This window comes from Arctopsyche grandis, chromosome 9, assembly GCF_051622035.1.
Source record: "Arctopsyche grandis isolate Sample6627 chromosome 9, ASM5162203v2, whole genome shotgun sequence".
NCBI classification, from domain to species: Eukaryota; Metazoa; Arthropoda; class Insecta; order Trichoptera; family Hydropsychidae; genus Arctopsyche; species Arctopsyche grandis.
In genome coordinates, this window is record NC_135363.1 from 10,420,583 (window position 1) to 10,440,411 (window position 19,829).

The window sequence follows — 19,829 nt, forward strand, 5'->3', positions numbered from 1 at the left end:
TAAAGATCCTCTTCAAAATTCAACTGAATTTCCATAGGCTGGGAAACGGTCCAAAACCTTCAACCCCCCTATAAGTAGATATTAAAATAGATATAAGATGTATTGTGAATATAATTTCGTAATAATAAAAAGCATTTAAAAATAAAAATAAAATTATATATTCGTACAGTTCTATTGGTGGATTATAGATTGGCAGATTGGCAGCCGCGCGTGTTGGGGTAGAAATGAGTTGGCGCGCCTGGGCGGGACCGCGACTGCGACCGGCATCGGCATAGTATTTGAGTGTGTTGGGTTTCGAGTGTTGAGTGTTGAGTGTTGAGTGGCGAGTGGCGAGTGGCGAGTGTGTGGCGCGATGGCGTCCGTGGCTGCGGCTGTCGAAGACGCGGACGAGTGGCTGTACGGGGGCGGCGGCCCGGGGGGCGCGGGCGGCGGCGCCGCCGGGGGTGGAGGTGGGGGCGGGGGCGCACCCCAAGGCGAGGGTGAGGGGTCTGCGGTGAGGGCGGTGGGGCGCGCTTCGGCCTCCGCCCCCGCCCTCGACGCCGCCCCCACCGACTCGGAAGAGGCGCCCCAAGACGACCGGCCGGACGGGCCGGCGGACCAGCTCGCCGTGAGACAACCTAACCTAACCTAACCTAACCTGTTTGATCCGATCCGGGTAAGTCAGTGTAATGACACCCCGCTGTTGTTTCAGAGGGAGAACTTCGAGGAGGAGCGGGGGCAGGGGGAGGAGGAGGCGGCGGCGGGGGGTGGGGAGGAGCAAGACGCCACCAACGACGACTCGCACTTCAACGACGAGCACTTCGAGGAGGGCGAGCACGTCGGAGATGACGTCAACGGCGACAGCCAGGAGAACGGAGACTCCGAATCGGACGACAGCGAGGACGACGTCAAAGTCATCCTCGGAGACATCAAGAGTGCCCCGCAGACTTATCCCAGTCTCAATATTAAAGTATGTCTATGTCTATTCATTTCGCTCGTTAGACTGGCCGCGCACTAGGCAGCCAATCTAACATACGGTGGCTCATTGGAGCCCGCGCGCTAGGCAGCCAAGAATTCCTGGCTGCGGCAGCCAATAGATCGCGTACGATTGCACGGCAGCCAGAACCTGCAAGGTAGAATGTATGTGGCTGCCTTCAGTCTCCGCGCACTTGACGTAGCAGCCAGAAGTTTTACGCCGCGGATAGCGAATAGAATCCCAGAGACTGTGTGACCTTTCAAGGATTATCTGTAACGGATTAAATCGTAAGGCAATATGGGATATGTCTTCGGAAGAATATAGTGATCGAGATGTGAAAAGACGAAGATGGTAGGAAATCACAAATACAAAGTGTGAGGAAAGCTTGGTTTTATTAATCTTACATATATGTTTACCATCGATGGCACCAATGCAATTGGGAAAATTTGCATTTTTATTGAAAACATTTGCTATCTCAATCCATCTTTCTCCATTCAATTCTGGAAACGCTGTTTGTTTGAATGAATGAATCCAAAATCTTCTCTTTGCTTTGCGTTTCTTACAAAACAAGAGGTAAAGAATTATTTCTTCTACGCTTGACGGAAAGGTGACTACTGGCCGTCAAAACTGGCTGCTCAATATTTTGGCTGCGGCAGCCTGGCTGCCTAGTGCGCGGACAGCCTTAGATATCGTGCATTTCATTTATGCTTTCGCATTCGCATTCGACCACTGCGACACCCATATTTATTTAACAGTATAACATTCGACGACAAATCCAAACTAGTGACCCGATGCAACTATTCGTGCACTCGATACGCACCTGGTCAAAAATATAAATGCATATTATCATTGTGACAACCTTATATACACCACACCGCATCTTTAATCTACACATGTGTTATGCCCGTTTTGCCCAATTGTTGAAAGTATAATTATAATAACAAACAACAACAGTTGTCGTCTTATGACGACAACTAATGACTCGTAATCGTAACTGAAGTTGCAACCGAAATCGGAACTAAAATAGAAATCGAAATCAATATAGTGACTCTTGATAATTCCAAAATTTGTTTTCTTGATATCTACATCTTTGTCGATGCACTCACAACATACAAACGTTACCCACATACATCCCTATCGTTTTTTATTTATTTATTTATTTAATAGTTTTGGACCATTGTGGCATTACAGGAAGAACCTAATGCGCCACAATGGCCTACATTTGAAAAATATATAAAAACATGATATAAAAACAAGTAAACTGTAAATAAAGGAAAAAAGCAAAAGCAGAAAACATGGTAAAATAAAATAATAAAAAAAAAAGTAACAAAATGAAAATAATACATCATTCAGAGAGAAAAAAAATAACAAAAGTGTAAAAATTAAAAATAAAATCCATAAATCCCATTCTTTGTTTACACTGAACAAAATTAAAATAGTATATAAAAATATACAAAGGAGAATGAAAAAGTAAAATTAAATAAAACAAAATATAAATAAAAATAAAATCACAGGGAGGCCCAAATAGAAGAGAGTAGATTAAGATTCCACTCATTCATCACATTCAAATTAAGAAAGTAATGATGAGCGCAGGTTACCAGATAAATATGTTAAAATAATATCCGATAATCTACGCTCCCCAAGGTGGAAAATATCACATTCAGGGACAGCAGCAACGATTTCATTGAGAAGTCGAATAGCTCTTGGAATAGGAGCCATTCGAAAAAGAACTGTGCGAGCAGCAGGTACAACCATCAAATGATGATGTCTACCACGCACATAATTATTAGGGACATAAAGTCCCAACTGTTCCAGCAACAACGGGCATGACGTATTACCACGCAATAGCTGGAGAACGAAACGAATTAACGAGAAGTTTCTCCGAAGTTCAAGGGAATTATACCCAAGCATGCCCAAAAGGAAAGGAGTAGGATAGAGATATGGGTAGTACCCATACTCTTTCTTATAAAGAAAACGAAGAAATGCTTTTTGCACTTTTTCTATAATAAGAGAGTATATTATATTATATAGCACTGATGTGGTGAACCTTTCAGTCAAAATAAGCACATTTATATCAATATATTTTCAAGAAGTTGTGCATATTCTACATTGATGAAACATATGGTAGGACAATAGCACATATAATTGTCCTAACCAAGCCTGGTGCATCAATAATCTATCTCATCTGGTGCGTTTCCCTCAGCATAACATTCTCCATACAAAATGTCATACCAATGAAAGAGAAAGTGGACAATCGAGTGTTCTAAACGCATGAAACATATATATTTCCATACAAAAAAAGGCTAGTATAAATCACTGTTATAAAGTTATAGTCGCTTATTTCTTATTACTTAGAGTCGTCTCTTATGCCATTGTCTTTCAGGTAGTAAGTTATCGCCTTTGCTTGTAAAAGAATCGTTTTTATCTTATTTTTTGAAACTAGTGAACTCGCAATATAATTATTCACCAGCCACCACTGCTTTATATAGAATGTTATATCTTAGAAATGTGCTCGAAGCGAATGCTGTGCATCCATGGACCGCAAGATGCACAAATACCTCCATTTTAAAATAATTGGTATTTTCAAAGAAACTCCTCAACATGTATGAAAAATATGGAGAATGTAAAGAAGCTGGTAGTCACTAGAGGAAGGGCGAGAGGGAATACGATCTCCCATAATATAGTCGTATCAAATTAAATAATTGATGCGATTGTCCCTAAACGCTGTTTTTAACTTGGTGCAAGACCGGAAAGAGCGGAGATAGATCTGCCACTGGATTCCAAATGGTAGAAATGACTATGACACTCAGCATCGAGTAAACGAAAAAGATATATAATTGTAGGATCAGGATGCGAGGAATTCCAAATGATGCACACAGATTAGATCAAACGGTCTTTATGTCGGGCTTGCCAAAGGCCAAGTGCCTCCTACGCAGTTAGCTAGTACACAAACACTCCACCCATACACACTAGGCACGTTCGTTAACTGCATAAAATGGTTATTTTGTCACGCTGGTTATTGTTCGTACATACTTCACAACAATGTATAGTTTTTGAAACAGTGCTCACTTTTTATTAGACGAGTGTATAAATGTACATTTATAAATGAAGATTATTATCTGGGCAAACTCTTATATCTGTACTTACAAGAATTATGTACATATTGCACCTTAATTTATAGTATGTATTCGCAAACAAATGGTCACCGTATATTGAAAGTGTTTGGGTTTAATTGATCGCTATTATTATGTTTGTAGAGAGGTGGACTGATAGCTCAAACTGGAATTGAAAAACACAAACATACGGGGAAATTTAGCGTAGATGATTTTGAAGCTGTCGGCACTATTAACGGTGTTCCAGCTCAAGAGTTTAATATAGATGTATTGGAAGATAAACCTTGGAGGAAGCCTGGCGCCGATCTTACAGGTTATTTATCGTCATAGTAAATATAGTCGATCGTAATAGACGGTGTTAACTTTTCGGTCTATTTTAAGATTATTTCAACTATGGATTCAACGAAGACACGTGGAGAGCGTATTGTGAGAGACAAAAGAGAATGCGAATACACGAATCGGGTGCCGGATTGATACCGTTGGGTGGTAATTCGATCACAGGAATCCAACAGCCTCGTCATCCCACTCCTATATTGAACGATAATAGCAAGTATTCGGTAGGATTCGCAAATGCTAGAAAGGCCGGTCCGCCGCCTGGTAATGGATTATTTTGTTTGTTTTATATAGTGTAATGTATGGTATTGTTAGCGTTTTACGGTTAAAGATAAAAGTAACTACTGCGCGACATTTGGGCGTATTGTTTTGAAGTTTTGAGTTTCATAGAAACAGTTGTGTCGTGAATTACAGGACGTAATTTGACTGGTCCCATCGATGTTGTAGGAAGTCGAAGAGACGGCCCCGGTCAGCATGAGGAAAGTCCTGAACATCAACAGGCGATGCAAATTCCAGTACGAGAGAATTCTATCCAGGTAAATGAGTTTTTTAATGTATTGATTGTGGTTATAATACGGTATTTCATTGTAACTTACGAAAATTTATCAATGCAGGTGATGACTGCCGATCGACGCGAGTATTCTAGAAACAAGCCGTTCCCTGATATGAGTCTTCCTCCGCCGGGTGCGATGGCTCCGCCGCCCGGAGACTTCTTCCACAATTCTGATCAACAGTTTTATCCACCCCCGTACCACCAAGAGGATTCTTGGGGTAAGAACATTCAATTATTTAAATTATCAACTTTACGTTGAACTGTTCCTAATTTGTGTATTATTTAGGCAACAAAACGGGTTGGGCGCCTTCCGATATAAAAGAGTTGACTCCGGGGATTATGGGACCGATGGGTCCTCCGCCGCTTATGGGAATGCCAGGAATGGGTCCTGGTATGGGTCCACCGCCAGGAATGCCTCCTCATCCTCAAATTATCGGTGTACCTCCTACGGGTCCCCCACCATCATATGCGCCTTCACATATGCACATGCACCACAGGGAAATGGACATGAGGGATAGAGATCTTTCGTTACATCGTGACGACCTTGATGTAAGTTTGTACTTAGGGTTGGCTGCATTTAAGTCATGTAGTTGAATTTTAAAACATGTTTTGTTTTTCAGGATGGACGAGATAAAGATGACCACGATTCATCCGAGCCTAGAGATCGAAATAGAGAGAGAGATAGGGATCGCGACAGGTCAAGGTCGAGTAAACCTGATAGATTAAGAGAAAAGTTAGTTTTCCTTTGAATATATGTGATTGTGTCGTATGTTTCAGTTAAAATGTTTTTTTCTTTTCCTTGTAGAAGTCACAGGAGGGAGCGGTCCCGGTCGCGAACTCGCCGCCACAAATCTCGCTCACGCTCTCCGTCATCTCGGCATAGATCTAAGAAAAAGTCATCACATCGTAAAGACAAAGAAGACAGTGACTGAAGTAGTTGTAATTAATGATGAACTGTTTTGAGAGTGCTACGTAATTCATAATCGCAAACGATATCAGTGACAGGAATAATTTAATCGTTAAATTATACTTGAAAGATAATATATGTATTTAATTTTTCTCATTTGACAATATTGATACGTGTAAAAATGTAAATATGCGTGTTATTTTTATATATCTAAGTAATAAAATGATCTTTTTCATGTTGTTTTACATACATATGCGACTTGTTCCGTTTAGTCATGAGATGCTGTTTGTTTATGATTTTGATTTTAAAAATGAAAATATATGTGTGAACATTTTGCAAAATTGTTTTCATTGATGTTTTTTATTATTTTTTACAGGAAATGAATGATAAGAAAAATTTATTATTTTTATCGATTTATTTGTAAAATGGTTATTATTTTAGATATCACATTTTTCTTAATCTTACATATACATATTGTTAGTAAATTGAACAGTATAAATTATCAAAATAAATGCACATAAATAAAACTGGTACTGAATTAGACTCTTCGAATGGAAATATATAAGTTTTGATGATTTACTTATAAATGCGTTTATAATTCGCTTTTTTCTTTGATTTCTCCTTTGAGTTGCTCCCGAAGGCAGGAGGTATTTTTACCCTTAAGCACGCGGTCAACGCACAAGTACTGCTTGAGGTCTGTTTTCTCCTGGTGGTGCCAATACCAATCCTCGATATCTTCTTCGAACTCCTCCAGCAGCGTCTCGCACTGCGCTTTGAGCGTGGTGATTTCGACGGACGGCTTGTCCCATAACTCGTAAGGAATGCCCAAGTTGACGTTGACGCCTTTGTCCACCAAACCGTGGAGCGTCTTGAATGTCTGGCTCTGACCTTTGGCGAAACGCGTGCTGTCGGTCCGTTCCTTGTGGATGTTGTAGTCGAGGATGCGTTGGCAGATTCCGTCGAGGGAATCGATCAGTCGCAGCTCGGACTTGTGATAGCTGGTTCGTTTCCTCGGGGCCACGTCGTCCAGAGAATACCCCGTCTCGATCACGTCATGCGACCGACCGGTCTCTTGCAGGCGTCCGCTCAGTTCTAGGGCTAGCAGTTTGCAGGCTTCGCACGAATCCGCATAACGAACGCCATGTTCTTCCTCAGCTATGGAGTCTGCTGATGCAACAGCAATGCAAAAAGTCACCAATATCCAACTAAAGATTTTTAGGCGCGACCTCAACTCCATGTCTGTGTTGGTATGGCACTGACAGATAACTACGAACACGTATCTGTCAGTGATTGGCTTGGATTATCGAACGTTCGTAAATTTCAATCCCCCTAATTGAAAACCGAACGTTTTTGATATCAAAGATATCTTATTTCAAGAATGATATGTACTTTCAAAGTTAGTCTGTTTGTTAGAAAAAAAAAATGATAGTATAGAACATAAAAAAAATTTCGTGAAATAAGTATAAGAATGAACGGGTAAACGGACTAGTCATATGTGAACCAGTCACAGGACAACCGGTCACACGTGATCACTCGTCACACTAAAACTGGTCACACCCTAAAATCGGTCATGAGAAAACTGGTTGATCGATTTTAAGGTGTGACCAGTTTTAAGGTGACGGGTGATCACGTGTGACCGATCTAAAGCGACCGGTTGTCCTGTGACCGGTTCAAATTTGACAAGTAATCATCGAACCGAATGAACGTTCAAAGAACGGATACGATCATTCTGTGTACTTCGTTTCCGAAGACATATCTTTGCTTCTATCAATTTATTTAAGTTTGGACCATTGTGGCATTACAGGAATCCCTAATGCCCCACAATGGTCGAAAATATAACAAATAGAAGAGAGAGAGAGATTAAAAAAATGTACATTAATATTATGGGGAATGAACGAATGAGACGACTGGCATGTTAATGCACGTGTTTTATTTATGACAACTGAAGGCAGAGTGAGTAGCCGCTCTCCGAACCCAGCCGAGTTGGTCCCCACTCGCAGGAAGGTAACCAAACTCGACCATGTCGTATAGCGAGCCGCCACAATATAAAGACAAAAATATATTTATACATAATCATAAAAAAACAAAAGCATTAGCAATAGGAGAGCCGTCCGATAAATTACTGTGCGGGCAGGAGGTACAATCATCAAATGATGATGTCTACCACGCATAGAATTATTAGGGACGTAAATCCCAATTGTTCCAACAACGACGGGCATGACGTATTACCACTTAGAAGCTGGAGAACCAAACCAAACGAAGCTCAAGGGAATTAGACCCAAGCATGTTCAAAAGGAAAGGAGAAGGGTAGATAATACTCGTACTCTTTCCTATATAGAAAACGATATACACACACACTCATATATAGATTACTATTAAACAATAGGCTAATTCAGATTGAGCTTATTTTCTTGTATGTAGAATGCATAGAATGGTCATTGTTAACAAAAGTATCTTCTGAAAACGAGCCATCGAAGAGAGAGACGGAAAGTCAGAAGAGAGACAAGAGAGAGAGACAAAGTTTAGCAAACAATGAACAAACTCTGCCGCGCAGAGTTTTTGTAGCAACATTTTTGGAAACTGAGAGCGATTCTGTGCATTCTACTTCTATGGTAGAATTAGATTCATAAATCAGCTGATTGTCAAGTGTTATTGCTAGACTTCTCACTCGGGTTCCATTTTCCAGGAAAAAGGGTCGATTATTATTGTCCTACAAAGCTAGAGAGCAAAATCAAAAAGGTTGACAATAGTTAACCCATATTTGGCGCCGATTTTAGTCATTACAAACCCGCTTTTGACATTGACAAGCCTGAGTAAGTCTATTGTGACAATTTCATTTAATCTGAAGTTTTATGTGCCAGTTTTTTTGGTAAACTCATCATTAATGATGTCCTCGGTGTACACAATAATGATTCAGAAATTTTCTAAACGATTGATGAAAATTTAGCAGCGATTTTATTTCTATTATGTTTTAACATAACGTTGATTAAATTGATCAAATTTTCATGGCAGGTAAGTGTGAGCGCAGTCTTTATAAAGCTTCGTTCACATCCTGTCAATGTCAAATGCCAAAACCGGTACGATGTGGTGCCGTGTCTGTCTTCGCGGCGAAGGTCCTCTGGTCTCCTTCTTTGGGGAACAGAATCTGCAGCACAAAATTATGACCTGCTCTTCGGTTAACGTATGTATTCAAATAACATAACAACGTTCATCGAGATATATGAAATATTAGCATAATCCAATTGTATACAATTATTACATTGCATCTATTTTTCTTTAGATTTCAGATGATGACATACTTCCAAATAATATATGTACGCTGTGTGTCGAAAATTTGAACGTCGCTTACAATTTTAAAACTCAATGCGAAAATAGTGATCAAAAATTGAAAAGTTACCTAAAACTTAATAATAATTGTACATTTTCCCACCATGAATGTGAGTTCTTATTCAAAATCAGGTTTCAGTAGTGTTTCTCAGATTGTTAGCTTTTTATTATGATTTTTAACAATTTGCTTTCAGCTGAAATTAAAAGCACGATAGATACAATAGTGTTACGATCGATATATAGTAATCATCCATTTGAATTTTAATGCTAAATGCGTTCTTCTTTATTCTTTCTGTTTATCCAAAATATGTAGTTCAGTGGATGTGATTTGCTCAAGCCTGTTCTAAAAATTGAGATGTAATTTGGATATTCCAAGAATGCTACAAGACCAATTTTTTTTTCAGTGATGCATTTTTTATCGACTGATTTGGACGATAAAGTTAATGATAATTCTGACCTCCGACATAAAAATATTGCCAAAAGAAAGCGTTCCATCATCGTTGCTCATCAGAATGTAAAAAAATATTCAACCCGTCAGAACGTCAGCACAATTAAAGATATTTCATTGGATGATAATCATAAGAATGGTATAATTTTAGAATTTATGTAATATATTTTTTGCTATTTATTCGTATTACAATTCATATTTAAGTTTTAGAAAATGTTTACGATGAAACAAGCTCATCGAATGCTGTATTTGAAAATGATGTTTCAAAATCAAGTGACATAATGGATAAACATTTTGAAAAGTTATTAGATTTGTATTTGATTTAAAATCAATCTCAGTTTTCCGCGAAGAATTGTAAATGTACAATATTTGATTACAGGTTAGTTGGTCAACGAGAAGAATTCCAAAAGCCAAACTCTATAAGTATAGATAGTAAGGATGGCAAAAGTTCTAGTGATCAGAACTTCCCGAGTAAAGGAAAACGAAGAGGCAGACCAAAAAAAATTTACTATGATTCCAATGGTAGACAGTTGCCATTTAAACCTAGTCCACCATTGTACGCAATGTCCATTAATTATGAATACATAACTTACGAACAAAAATAAAAATAGAGTTATATATTTTACATGCAGATTGGTGTGTGATCAATGTGGTAAATCTTTCAAAAATAAAGGAAGTCTACGAGATCATCTACGTCGTCACACTGGTGAAAAACCCTACATGTGCAGGTGTTTAAATAAGTTATAATTTAATATTTGTTTATTAATTAGATTAAATCAAATCCAACGTTATTTTCAGCACTTGTGGTAAATCATTCCATGTGTTGAACGACATGAAAAAACATTCCATGGTTCACACCGGAGTTAAACCTTACAAATGTGTGTATTGCGAAAAGTGTTTTGCAGATTGGGGCAGCCGTTTTAAACACGAAAGGTTTTTATATTTGCTTACTTTAAATATCAATAGTTAATGTATACAACCGATTATTTAATATGAGTCTTTAAATCGATCTTGCAGATGTCATAGAGGTGAAAGGCCGTACAAATGTGATTTGTGTTCCAAGAAATTCACTTATTCGTATGTTCTCACTAGACACAAGTTGACTCACTTGGGCATGAAGGCATTCAGGTTATAATTTCGTATGGTTGTTTTATATTTTTTTATATAATATGTTTTAATAATATTTATTTTAACAGTTGCGGAACCTGTCGAAAGTATTTTACACTCAAGTATCATTTGGATAATCACAACAAAAAATATCATAATGGTTTAAAAAAAGATATTAATATTCCAAGTACAATAGAAAATCGCGAGAATGGTGTTGTACCAACTAATGTAGTGTCTGTTTTATACGCTGAATAAAATTTACATAGTTATATCATTGAAATAAAATTATACAATGTCAAAAAATGTTTTTTTTTGTATCCTCTTTGAATGCAATGCTTAGACCCATTACTGGATGAGACATATGACGTATAGGTCTAATTAAAGTACTTGATGTTAATTAACGTATCCAGATAATAAAAGGATTACTGTAAATTAGTCATTTTTATTTATGTAAGTATGGAAATATGAAACCATTTCTAATATGTATATATGTACTAAGATTTGAGAGCTAGCTTTTATTTGTATGCTTTTATACATACCTCATTTACGTTTCACTTACGATTACAATTCAGGAAAAAGTTTGTCTCTTATCCGATCGTTTTCATACTTTGCCATATTGCTCATTTTGGTTATCAATATAAGTAAATGGAGCCTCCGCAATTACGATAGAGATAAAATATCGTATAAGAAGCATTTCAGGTCCGAAGATTTTTAATCTCGGTGACACAGTTGGTAGTCATTAATTTTATACATAGATGGCGGTAGTAAAAAAAAAATATTGGTGTTTTTATTCAAAATCATAATTACTTTTTTTATGTTTGATTTTGATTTTTAAATGCTTTTTATTATTACTAAATTATGTTCACAATACATCTTATATCTATTTTAATAGCTACTGATGTACTGATCATTTTCTATTTTACAATTTTAAATTAATTTTGTTAGTAATCATAGTATTATATTATTATAATGTTAATATGTACAGCGTAATAGGAAAAAGGGCTCAAAAACCTATTTACAATTCTTATAAATGCTCATAATACATCTAATATATAATATTAATTAAAGACTCTCTAAAGTCGATGACCTAAAGCAGATTGTGTTTAGGTAATCTGTGTTTATACCAGAAGGGTATAGACATATAGACTGCAAAAGTCAAAAATCTGGAAAAATTGCGCATTTTTTAAACGCTCATATGTATTATATCGGTCTCCGTGACGAGCCAGAATGTTAAATTACCGAAAACGCAAATATCGGAAGGCAAAGATCGAAAATTGAAAGATCAAAAAAAGGGTGCATGGTAAACGGTACATACTCACTTAATTTGCGCGAGCAGGATAAAACAGGAACAAGAGGAACAGGCTTTTCCTCCTGTATTAATGTGCGCGCGCAGAATACGGGAGGAAAAGCCTGTTCCTCTTGTTCCTGTTGTATCCTGCTCGCGCAAATTAAGTGAGTATGTACGTGAGCATGTACCGTTTACCATGCACCCTTTTGTTTTGACCTTTCGACTTAAGATCTTTCGATTTTCGATCTTTGCCTTCCGATATTTGCGTTTTCGGTAATTTCACATTCCGGCCCGTGAGGTAGACCCGTCAAAATGTATATACATAAATAATACAATGCCCGTTTATAATATTTCCCATCAATTGTATCAGTTTATTAACGGTCCGTTGGGATATTACTCAAGGTTCCTTCAATAGGATTTTAATTCGGTAAATTTCAACTAGTTGCCTTCAACTGTCGTTGATTTTTTTAATTCTTGGATGTAAAGTTAAGGAATACAATTGACTCGGTTTTCATAAAATCAAATTAAGAGCTATCGTACACGAGTCGTCTATCAGCTTATCAAGCACGCATACACGCACCTGTATATCAGATTATAGATACAGCAGGTGAGTGTAGAGGTGTATCACAAGTGGGTGTGCCTCCTCACACACACACAACAAAAATACTCACCAGTCAAGTTTTCCCCATACATTGGTGTTGGTGACCCAAGTTGACTACTCAGTCACGCTAAGCTGCACTCTGTTGTTGTTGTTTACAACAGATCCTGATGCCAAAGGCTCTATACTGCAATATTACAACTCTTACAAGTGGAACGCTTTGAAAATTTACATTTTCAAACGTGTGAAATACTTTGGTGAATACATGTGAGTAGATTTGCTCATTTACATAGTACGAACACTGCACTGCATACGAGATTTCTCATCAATTATCGGGATTAATCACTATTTTTTTTGCCTCCTTATATTTTGAACTTGCTTCTGATGGCAAATTTGAACTCTATATCACAATTGAATCAATATTTGTGGTGATTGTTTATGAGAAAGTATGGTATGGGCGTTATGTTCATAGGACGCCATCAAATCAATGTGTTTGTGTGTATGTATGTGTTTTTTTTCTTTATCTATTCAATGATTATCACATTTTTTTGTAATTGGCCAGGAAGGCGCTTTGGGTTTACCTGTTAGGCCTTCCTGGTATGAATATATAAATAAAATAATGTGTTTTATAAAATGAGTATTACTATAGACCAGATCAATTACTGTGCCATGTATGTATACTTATACATTTAAATTTCCTATATATGTATATTTAAAGCCATCTCGAACTCGTTAATATTTTATTTTTACATAGATATCTATGCCAGGAAGGCCTAGCAGGTAGGTCCCAATGCGCCTTTCTAGACAATTAATTAGAATCATTACAGCATTTTTTTATTACATAAATAAGCTATACGCTAGATAAGAATCTATTACCCAAATATTGTAATAATCATATAGTTAGGAATAGAGATATACATAATTATAAAACGAGAAATAGGAATAAATTAATTATAGGTAGAGTTAAGAAAGCTAAAGCTGCAGGAGGTGTTTTTCACAGAGGTGTTCAAATGTATAATGCCCTTCCTGAAAGCATTAGAAGTTATAATAACATTGATGCTTTCTTGAAGGGTGTTAATCGATACCTTTGTGGAAGATGATTTATAATTTTTTGTTGTTGTTTTGTTGTTTTGTTATTTTGTATTATATGTATTAGCAGTTTGCTATATAAATAAATAATTCGCTGTATTTCAAGAGGCTGAAGAACATGAAATTCACAATTAATTAATTAATGAATTAATCCATAGAGAAATCAGATAAATTGGCAAACTCTGATAGGAAACGATTGACTTTATTAAACGACCGGCAGTATTAAAGATTAGCACGGGATCGAACCCGGTAACATCCCGGTATACACAGAGCCATACTCTTGGCTATATATTGTATAATAGATTTGATGTCCGGACAAAAATAAACCTAAACTTAAAATTAAGATGACATATTTGGATTGTGTAAAAATTTCTTGACAAATGATATTTTTAATACTATGTATTGATTCATTGCAGATTCCAAAAAAATGGGTCAATATAGAGATGAGAGACGTTTAGCTTGGCTCTATGCGTGGATAGTGGCCATATCGGTGATTTCAAGCGTTTGCTTTGCCGTTGCTTGGAATCATTGGAAAGAAATCCTCAACTTCTGCGCCGATACTAATTGTGGCTGTATTCTGAATGCAAGAACAACGGCATCTTATTTTGAAGGTGGGCACATTTCCACATGCCTTTGGGCAGTGTACGGACCATTGCCTATTATTGCCTTTGGACTTGTGATGGCCGGATACCATTTAAAAAGGGTTTGCATCAACGGTGTGGGCAAATACGAAAATGAAAATGTATCAACAGTCGAACAGAGGTAAATATGAACGGAAATTCTATATAACAAAATTACTTTTCTATCAAATTTTCAATGTTTATGTTTATTACAGAGAAGGTGAAGTTGTAATGATGACGGCGAGAGCTGAATCCAGAACCACAGATGGTGTATCGTACTGTTGGATACCGGCTGCCGTATTCAGTTCCATATTTGTGGTATACTCCATTGTTTACGCTTCATTATTGACGAAAGGATACTATAGAACTTGCAACGAATACAGAGGCGACTTAGTGAAGGTAAATCAACACAGGACAAACCATAAACCATTGGTTCAATTATCTGGTCACCTTTTTATTTATCCTATATTAATTGTATTGAGAAAGTTCAACTTAAATTTATTAAATCCTTACGCTACCTTTTTCCTACCTATACCCATTATACTGTTCCCGATATTTTAAAAATCTTTCTGTCAGGCGACGACTTACTGATGCTACATTCTTCTTTAAGCTCATAAATGGTTTCCTTGACTGTACTGATTTACTGAATAAGGTTAATTTCAGGATCCCAGTTCGGTATTCTAGACACGTTGCACTCTTTTCACTTAATCCTTTCAATACTAATTCCCAAAAATATTCTTATCTGCAGCGTGTTTATCGTATGTTTAATGGGGAGCTGAATCAGGTTGATCTGTTCGGTATTTCCCTACATTAATTCAGGACTAACATCAAGAGAATCTTGACCGATTGATTAATTTCTTCTTCTATTCTATTTTATAACCTTTTTCCAATATTTACAAAATTTTTATACTTTAGTTTAGTTATGCAATGTGCTATTTAGTCATGTTATAGCTTTCATTCTTTTCCTTTTCATTTATTTATCTTGTATTTACCTTTTTCATTTGTTTATTTTTGTAAATTTCCATTTCTTCTTATATTTTATAACCTTTTTCCAATATTTTAATATTATAGTTTAGTTATGCAATGTGCTATTTAGTCATGTTATAGCTTTCATTCTTTTCCTTTTCATTTATTTATCTTGTATTTACCTTTTTCATTTGTTTATTTTTGTAAATTTCCATTTCTTCTTATATTTTATAACCTTTTTCCAATATTTTAATACTAAAGTTTAGTTATGCAATTTGCTATTTAGTCATGTTATAGCTTTCATTATTTTCCTTTTCATTTGTTTATCTTGTATTTACCCTTTTCATTTGTTTATTTTTGTAAATTTCCATTTCTTCTTATATTGTATAACCTTTTTCCAATATTTTAATAATATAGTTTAATTATGCAATGTGCTATTTTGTCATGTTATTGCTTTTATTCATTTCTTTTTCATTTGTTTATCTTGTATTTATCTTTTTCATTTTTAATCATCTTTTAAAAATCTGTAATTGGATTTGGATGTTATATATATTATATATTTACTCTTTGTTTTTATGCATGTCTACATCTTGTTGTCTGTTGATTTTTCAATAAATAAAATAAAATAAAAAATAAAATAAATTCGATTCAACAGAGTGATCATGTGCGATGAATTTTCAGACGCTCCGTGCCACTGGAGATCATGCCACTGCAATCTATTCGCGTCTGGGATGCAAAGCCATATTCGATTTTATGGATTATCTGCAGCCGGAATATATATTCGAACGTCGACGGATAGATTACATCAACACCGGTGTGTCTTTACAACTGGGACTCGTGTGTGCTTGGTTTTTGGTTTTCAGTTGGATTGCCGTCACCGTGCTTAATTCTATCAGAGCATACAAAGACAGACATATATCAACGTGTTGTGGAAAATAAACTGTGCATTTTCTATTCCAGTTGGATTCCATTAAGATTCTTCTTTGAAGACATTTTTGTTTACACCTTCGCAAATTGTTATTTGAATAATTTTTTATGAAGATTACATGAGGTATTGTGGTTTTGTTTTAACTACTAATAAAATCTAAACAGATGAAGAATCTAATAAGTTTTTTTATACATGCATGACATAACTTTTGTTATACAAAATGCTCATTAAGCAAAAGTTAAGGTAATTTTATATGGTGTGTAAGACTAATTTTATAATTTATAAATTAATTAATGTGTTGCCAATACGACGTGATTTTGTAATAAATAATTATTACCTATCGTTTGACAGTGCCTGTAGTACAAATTTTGTGAATACAATTAGTATGTACGTTAATGTATGTACATATGTAAATTGGTACAAGAGTCGTAAAATATCGAAAATACAATTAGTTTATTTGTAAATCGCTTTAAGTTAAATTTAAGTTTTAAACAATTGTTTATCGTACCTTCCCAATCGTTCAACGAAAATCTTGTGACTGTAGTACATATGTATTTGTTACAGTTGAAGTGTATCTTCTAGATGTAATATATTTTGACTAGTTGGAATATATTCCATGTAACCTGGTATCAGCTACCGTTATAGTTGAAGTGTATTTTCAGTTGTAATATATTTTTACTAGTATATTCCGTCTAACCCACGTTAGTTGATTCATATGGTAAATTACATTCCAACTGGTTAGAATATATTGCAACTGAAAATACAGTTCAACTATAGGTTGGTACAAGGTTAGATGGAGAGGTCAGGTTTTCGTGAAAACGTTACTTGACGAGTAAATTGAGTTGGAAAGTCATATTTTTGTTTTGAAAACATATTTAGTTATAGTAATATGATAGTCATTGCCTTTATTCGTAATATCTAGCAAATATTAACGCACTATTGAATTCTGAAGCATTCGTAAAAACATCAGAGCTGTCAAAAATCAACTGTTATATTACAACTGATGCACATTGTTGAAAGTGTATTTGCGCGTGTAAAGATATTATTTACTATTTGAATTGTATTCGGATATGAATGATCCAAAACGCCAGTTGGAATATATTACAACTGAAAATACACTTCGACTGTTACATATACTTACATTATATTAAAATTAATAACCTGTAAATATATGTATGTATATTGTACTATGCATTCAATGCTAATTATATTTGCTTACACTGTGCATTGTTTAAATTAAGTTTTAATTAGATAAATGAAATTAATTCCAGAAGATTTGTTTTTGTTTAATTTATAAGGTATGGAGCATAATATTTTACAGGAAATAAAAATGATTCAACATTTACAAACTCAGTAAATTATTCACAACAATTTATTTAAGAAAACATTTGTACTTTTTATAAAATAATTTAGTACATTTCACAGCATTATGTAGAAGCATAAATTATTATAAATAAAAAATAAATAGCAAAACATTTAAAATCAACATAATATAATATATATATAAAATATCAACAAGTAAAAATTTAACAATATTTCATTAGATTAAAAATAATTGGCTGCTTTAATTTCATAAGATAGTGAAATTAATAATTTGTTTAAATTGTACATAGCATGATTTTAATGAGATATTTACATTCAAAGTAAGAAATTGAGCATTTTTTTGTAACATAATATGTACCACTATAAAATTATAATAAAAAAAAAATTTTATACAAAACAATTTGGTATATTAAACTACAATAATTAGCAAACAAATAAAGCATATTTAAAATACTAATAGATGATTAAAAAATTTATGAATTCATGTTAATTAATATACAATTATACAAAAATTCAGCTGTCAACGTTATAAAATCTTAACAAATAATTTGTAACAGTTATTCATCGCAATTTTCAACATTTGTGTAATGTCTAAATTTACACTAGTTAATTTATCATTATGTACAGTTCTACATTTTTATTTGCATGTGCATACAAAAGTCCATATAAATTACTCTAAGGAAAATGACTAAATAGTAAAATGGATTCTTTTGATCACATTTTGTTTATTTACAAACTGATACACACATCATGTATGTACCATTAGTACATACATATATAAGCATTGTATCGTTTTCAGTTATACATATATTAGCTCTGAGAAGTATTCAAAACACTAACGTGGTTTCTGATTACATGAACATATGTGTATGATCAAAAAATCAATACAGAACATTTCGAAACAGTTCATAAGCAGCAGTTATAATGCCCCAACTAAGAAACGCCCGAGTGCAATTCATCGAAGCACCGTGATAGAAATTCCTAATTTTACAGTCTCTTTCTTTATATACGGTCTTGAATGCCTGAATCATAGATTGGTGAGGTCCACCCAATTTGGTTTGAATACTAAATTTGATAACGTTTAACGGATAGTACAGTGTGCTTAAAAACGCTCCGATAGAAGCACCCGCCAAGAACTCTTGAGCGGTTTGATACAATACTTTATCTTGCTTCGGGAGTCTTTGATGTAATTCGTCTCTAATAATAAAATATAACGCATTTGAAGGGCCGTTGCGTACCAGTATGGGTACTAGACCCCTATAAAATTCCTTCATACCGTAATTACGTCTTATATACAAAGCAATGTGCTTTGTGTTTTTAAATTTCGTGTTGTATGAAGGATCGATGAGTAAAGTTTGAATTCGTTCGAATGGCATTAGGATGGCTTCGATGTTTCCAGCTATTATGGCAGCGATTGTTTTCGCAATGTATGGATTCATATCGGTGGCCATTAATGGCTTTCTGCATTCCTCGTAGACGCCAAACATCAAAGACATTGAAAGAGTCTTTTGACATAGCGGTGGCAGTATTCCTCTGTAAAGACAAACCAACCCTTCATTACGCAGTTCTTGAAATGCAGACGTCGTCTTCACTCCATGAATCATCTAAATTATTACATAATACGAATTAAATAGAATCCAAAAGTCATGTCGGTAAAATGAACCTTTCAGAAGCTAAATCTGTCAACTCCGTGAGCCGAAAAATCTATCTAGAAAATTTTCAAACTGAAAAACGCACTATTATTAAAGTAGCTACACGTATTACTTTTGTGGGAGATATAAGTTGAAAAATAAATAAATAAATCTTTTATTAAAATTGAAATAATACTAAAAAGTGGAGATACATTGTTTGGCGACTAAAAGGTCCAAATAGAAAACATTTTTAGAATACCTGTCTAAATATGACTTTATTCATTGGGTAGCTTATAGTAATATTTACAAATGCAGCTCCCCAACCACAGGCAAACTCTCTCCAATCGAAGACAGCTGCAGTTTTAACAGTCATATTGCAGGAATAATAGTAAATATGACGAAATAATTTTAGGTCATTTAATTAATTAGAAATTAAATGATTCCAGCTGATAGGGGGTGGCATTTTTGATAAGTCAGGATTTTGAGGTTAGATAAAAATGAATTTTGAAAGGGGCGATAAAATTCTGAATACAGTGTTTGGTAGGATTTGAAAAGTCATGAAAGAGGAATTTTAATTGATGTGAACACTGAAGTAAACACTGAACAAAGATCGAGCTGCCATCGGTCTGTCATATGACATTAG

The 19,829-nt window shown here is 35.2% G+C and overlaps 5 protein-coding genes across 6 annotated transcripts; 3 read left to right on the top strand and 2 right to left on the bottom strand.

Moving 5' to 3' along the window:
* Window positions 1-352: 352 nt before the first annotated feature.
* Window positions 353-6,210, top strand: Fip1 (Factor interacting with poly(A) polymerase 1). The gene is made up of 9 exons (XM_077438751.1): window positions 353-607; window positions 692-949; window positions 4,213-4,381; window positions 4,450-4,665; window positions 4,816-4,937; window positions 5,016-5,172; window positions 5,241-5,503; window positions 5,575-5,687; window positions 5,760-6,210. The coding sequence occupies exons 1-9, from the start codon at window positions 353-355 to the stop codon at window positions 5,884-5,886; spliced, it is 1,680 nt and encodes a 559-aa protein (XP_077294877.1). The 3' UTR covers window positions 5,887-6,210.
* A 47-nt stretch (window positions 6,211-6,257) lies between these two features.
* Window positions 6,258-7,289, bottom strand: CNPYb (FGF signaling regulator protein canopy b). Its single transcript, XM_077437952.1, has one exon. The coding sequence runs from the start codon at window positions 7,096-7,098 to the stop codon at window positions 6,454-6,456; it is 645 nt and encodes a 214-aa protein (XP_077294078.1). The 5' UTR covers window positions 7,099-7,289; the 3' UTR covers window positions 6,258-6,453.
* A 1,135-nt stretch (window positions 7,290-8,424) lies between these two features.
* Window positions 8,425-11,172, top strand: LOC143917411 (uncharacterized). Of its 2 annotated transcripts, none has more exons than XM_077438917.1 (10): window positions 8,425-8,533; window positions 8,874-9,042; window positions 9,142-9,298; window positions 9,593-9,775; window positions 9,841-9,937; window positions 10,016-10,192; window positions 10,269-10,364; window positions 10,435-10,569; window positions 10,654-10,764; window positions 10,833-11,172. In XM_077438917.1, the coding sequence occupies exons 2-10, from the start codon at window positions 8,920-8,922 to the stop codon at window positions 10,996-10,998; spliced, it is 1,245 nt and encodes a 414-aa protein (XP_077295043.1). In that variant the 5' UTR covers window positions 8,425-8,533; window positions 8,874-8,919; the 3' UTR covers window positions 10,999-11,172. The 2 variants fall into 2 exon arrangements, with proteins under 2 accessions (XP_077295043.1, XP_077295042.1); XM_077438916.1 differs by having other exon boundaries at window positions 8,458-8,674.
* A 1,455-nt stretch (window positions 11,173-12,627) lies between these two features.
* LOC143916767 (uncharacterized) lies at window positions 12,628-17,579 on the top strand. The gene is made up of 4 exons (XM_077438014.1): window positions 12,628-12,896; window positions 14,135-14,480; window positions 14,554-14,737; window positions 15,986-17,579. The coding sequence occupies exons 2-4, from the start codon at window positions 14,146-14,148 to the stop codon at window positions 16,241-16,243; spliced, it is 777 nt and encodes a 258-aa protein (XP_077294140.1). The 5' UTR covers window positions 12,628-12,896; window positions 14,135-14,145; the 3' UTR covers window positions 16,244-17,579.
* Window positions 17,580-17,595: 16 nt separating this feature from the next.
* LOC143916768 (mitochondrial nicotinamide adenine dinucleotide transporter SLC25A51) lies at window positions 17,596-19,829 on the bottom strand. The gene is made up of 2 exons (XM_077438015.1): window positions 19,446-19,829; window positions 17,596-19,159 (listed from the first exon to the last, which is right to left on the bottom strand). The coding sequence occupies exons 1-2, from the start codon at window positions 19,557-19,559 to the stop codon at window positions 18,437-18,439; spliced, it is 837 nt and encodes a 278-aa protein (XP_077294141.1). The 5' UTR covers window positions 19,560-19,829; the 3' UTR covers window positions 17,596-18,436.

Excerpts from the sequence above, each read along its gene's own strand:
- CNPYb (XM_077437952.1), bottom strand. The coding sequence starts at position 7,098 with ATGGAGTTGAGGTCGCGCCTAAAAATCTTTAGTTGGATATTGGTGACT.
- LOC143916767 (XM_077438014.1), top strand. The coding sequence starts at position 14,146 with ATGGGTCAATATAGAGATGAGAGACGTTTAGCTTGGCTCTATGCGTGG. Across the intron at positions 14,481-14,553 it reads GTATCAACAGTCGAACAGAG|AGAAGGTGAAGTTGTAATGA; the intron begins GTAAATATGAAC and ends TGTTTATTACAG. Across the intron at positions 14,738-15,985 it reads ACAGAGGCGACTTAGTGAAG|ACGCTCCGTGCCACTGGAGA; the intron begins GTAAATCAACAC and ends ATGAATTTTCAG.
- Fip1 (XM_077438751.1), top strand. The coding sequence starts at position 353 with ATGGCGTCCGTGGCTGCGGCTGTCGAAGACGCGGACGAGTGGCTGTAC. Across the intron at positions 4,382-4,449 it reads GCCTGGCGCCGATCTTACAG|ATTATTTCAACTATGGATTC; the intron begins GTTATTTATCGT and ends GTCTATTTTAAG. Across the intron at positions 4,938-5,015 it reads TACGAGAGAATTCTATCCAG|GTGATGACTGCCGATCGACG; the intron begins GTAAATGAGTTT and ends TTATCAATGCAG.
- LOC143916768 (XM_077438015.1), bottom strand. The coding sequence starts at position 19,559 with ATGACTGTTAAAACTGCAGCTGTCTTCGATTGGAGAGAGTTTGCCTGT. Across the intron at positions 19,160-19,445 it reads ATAAAGTCATATTTAGACAG|ATGATTCATGGAGTGAAGAC; the intron begins GTATTCTAAAAA and ends GTAATAATTTAG.
- LOC143917411 (XM_077438917.1), top strand. The coding sequence starts at position 8,920 with ATGTCAAATGCCAAAACCGGTACGATGTGGTGCCGTGTCTGTCTTCGC. Across the intron at positions 9,043-9,141 it reads TGACCTGCTCTTCGGTTAAC|ATTTCAGATGATGACATACT; the intron begins GTATGTATTCAA and ends ATTTTTCTTTAG. Across the intron at positions 9,776-9,840 it reads GGATGATAATCATAAGAATG|TTTTAGAAAATGTTTACGAT; the intron begins GTATAATTTTAG and ends TTCATATTTAAG.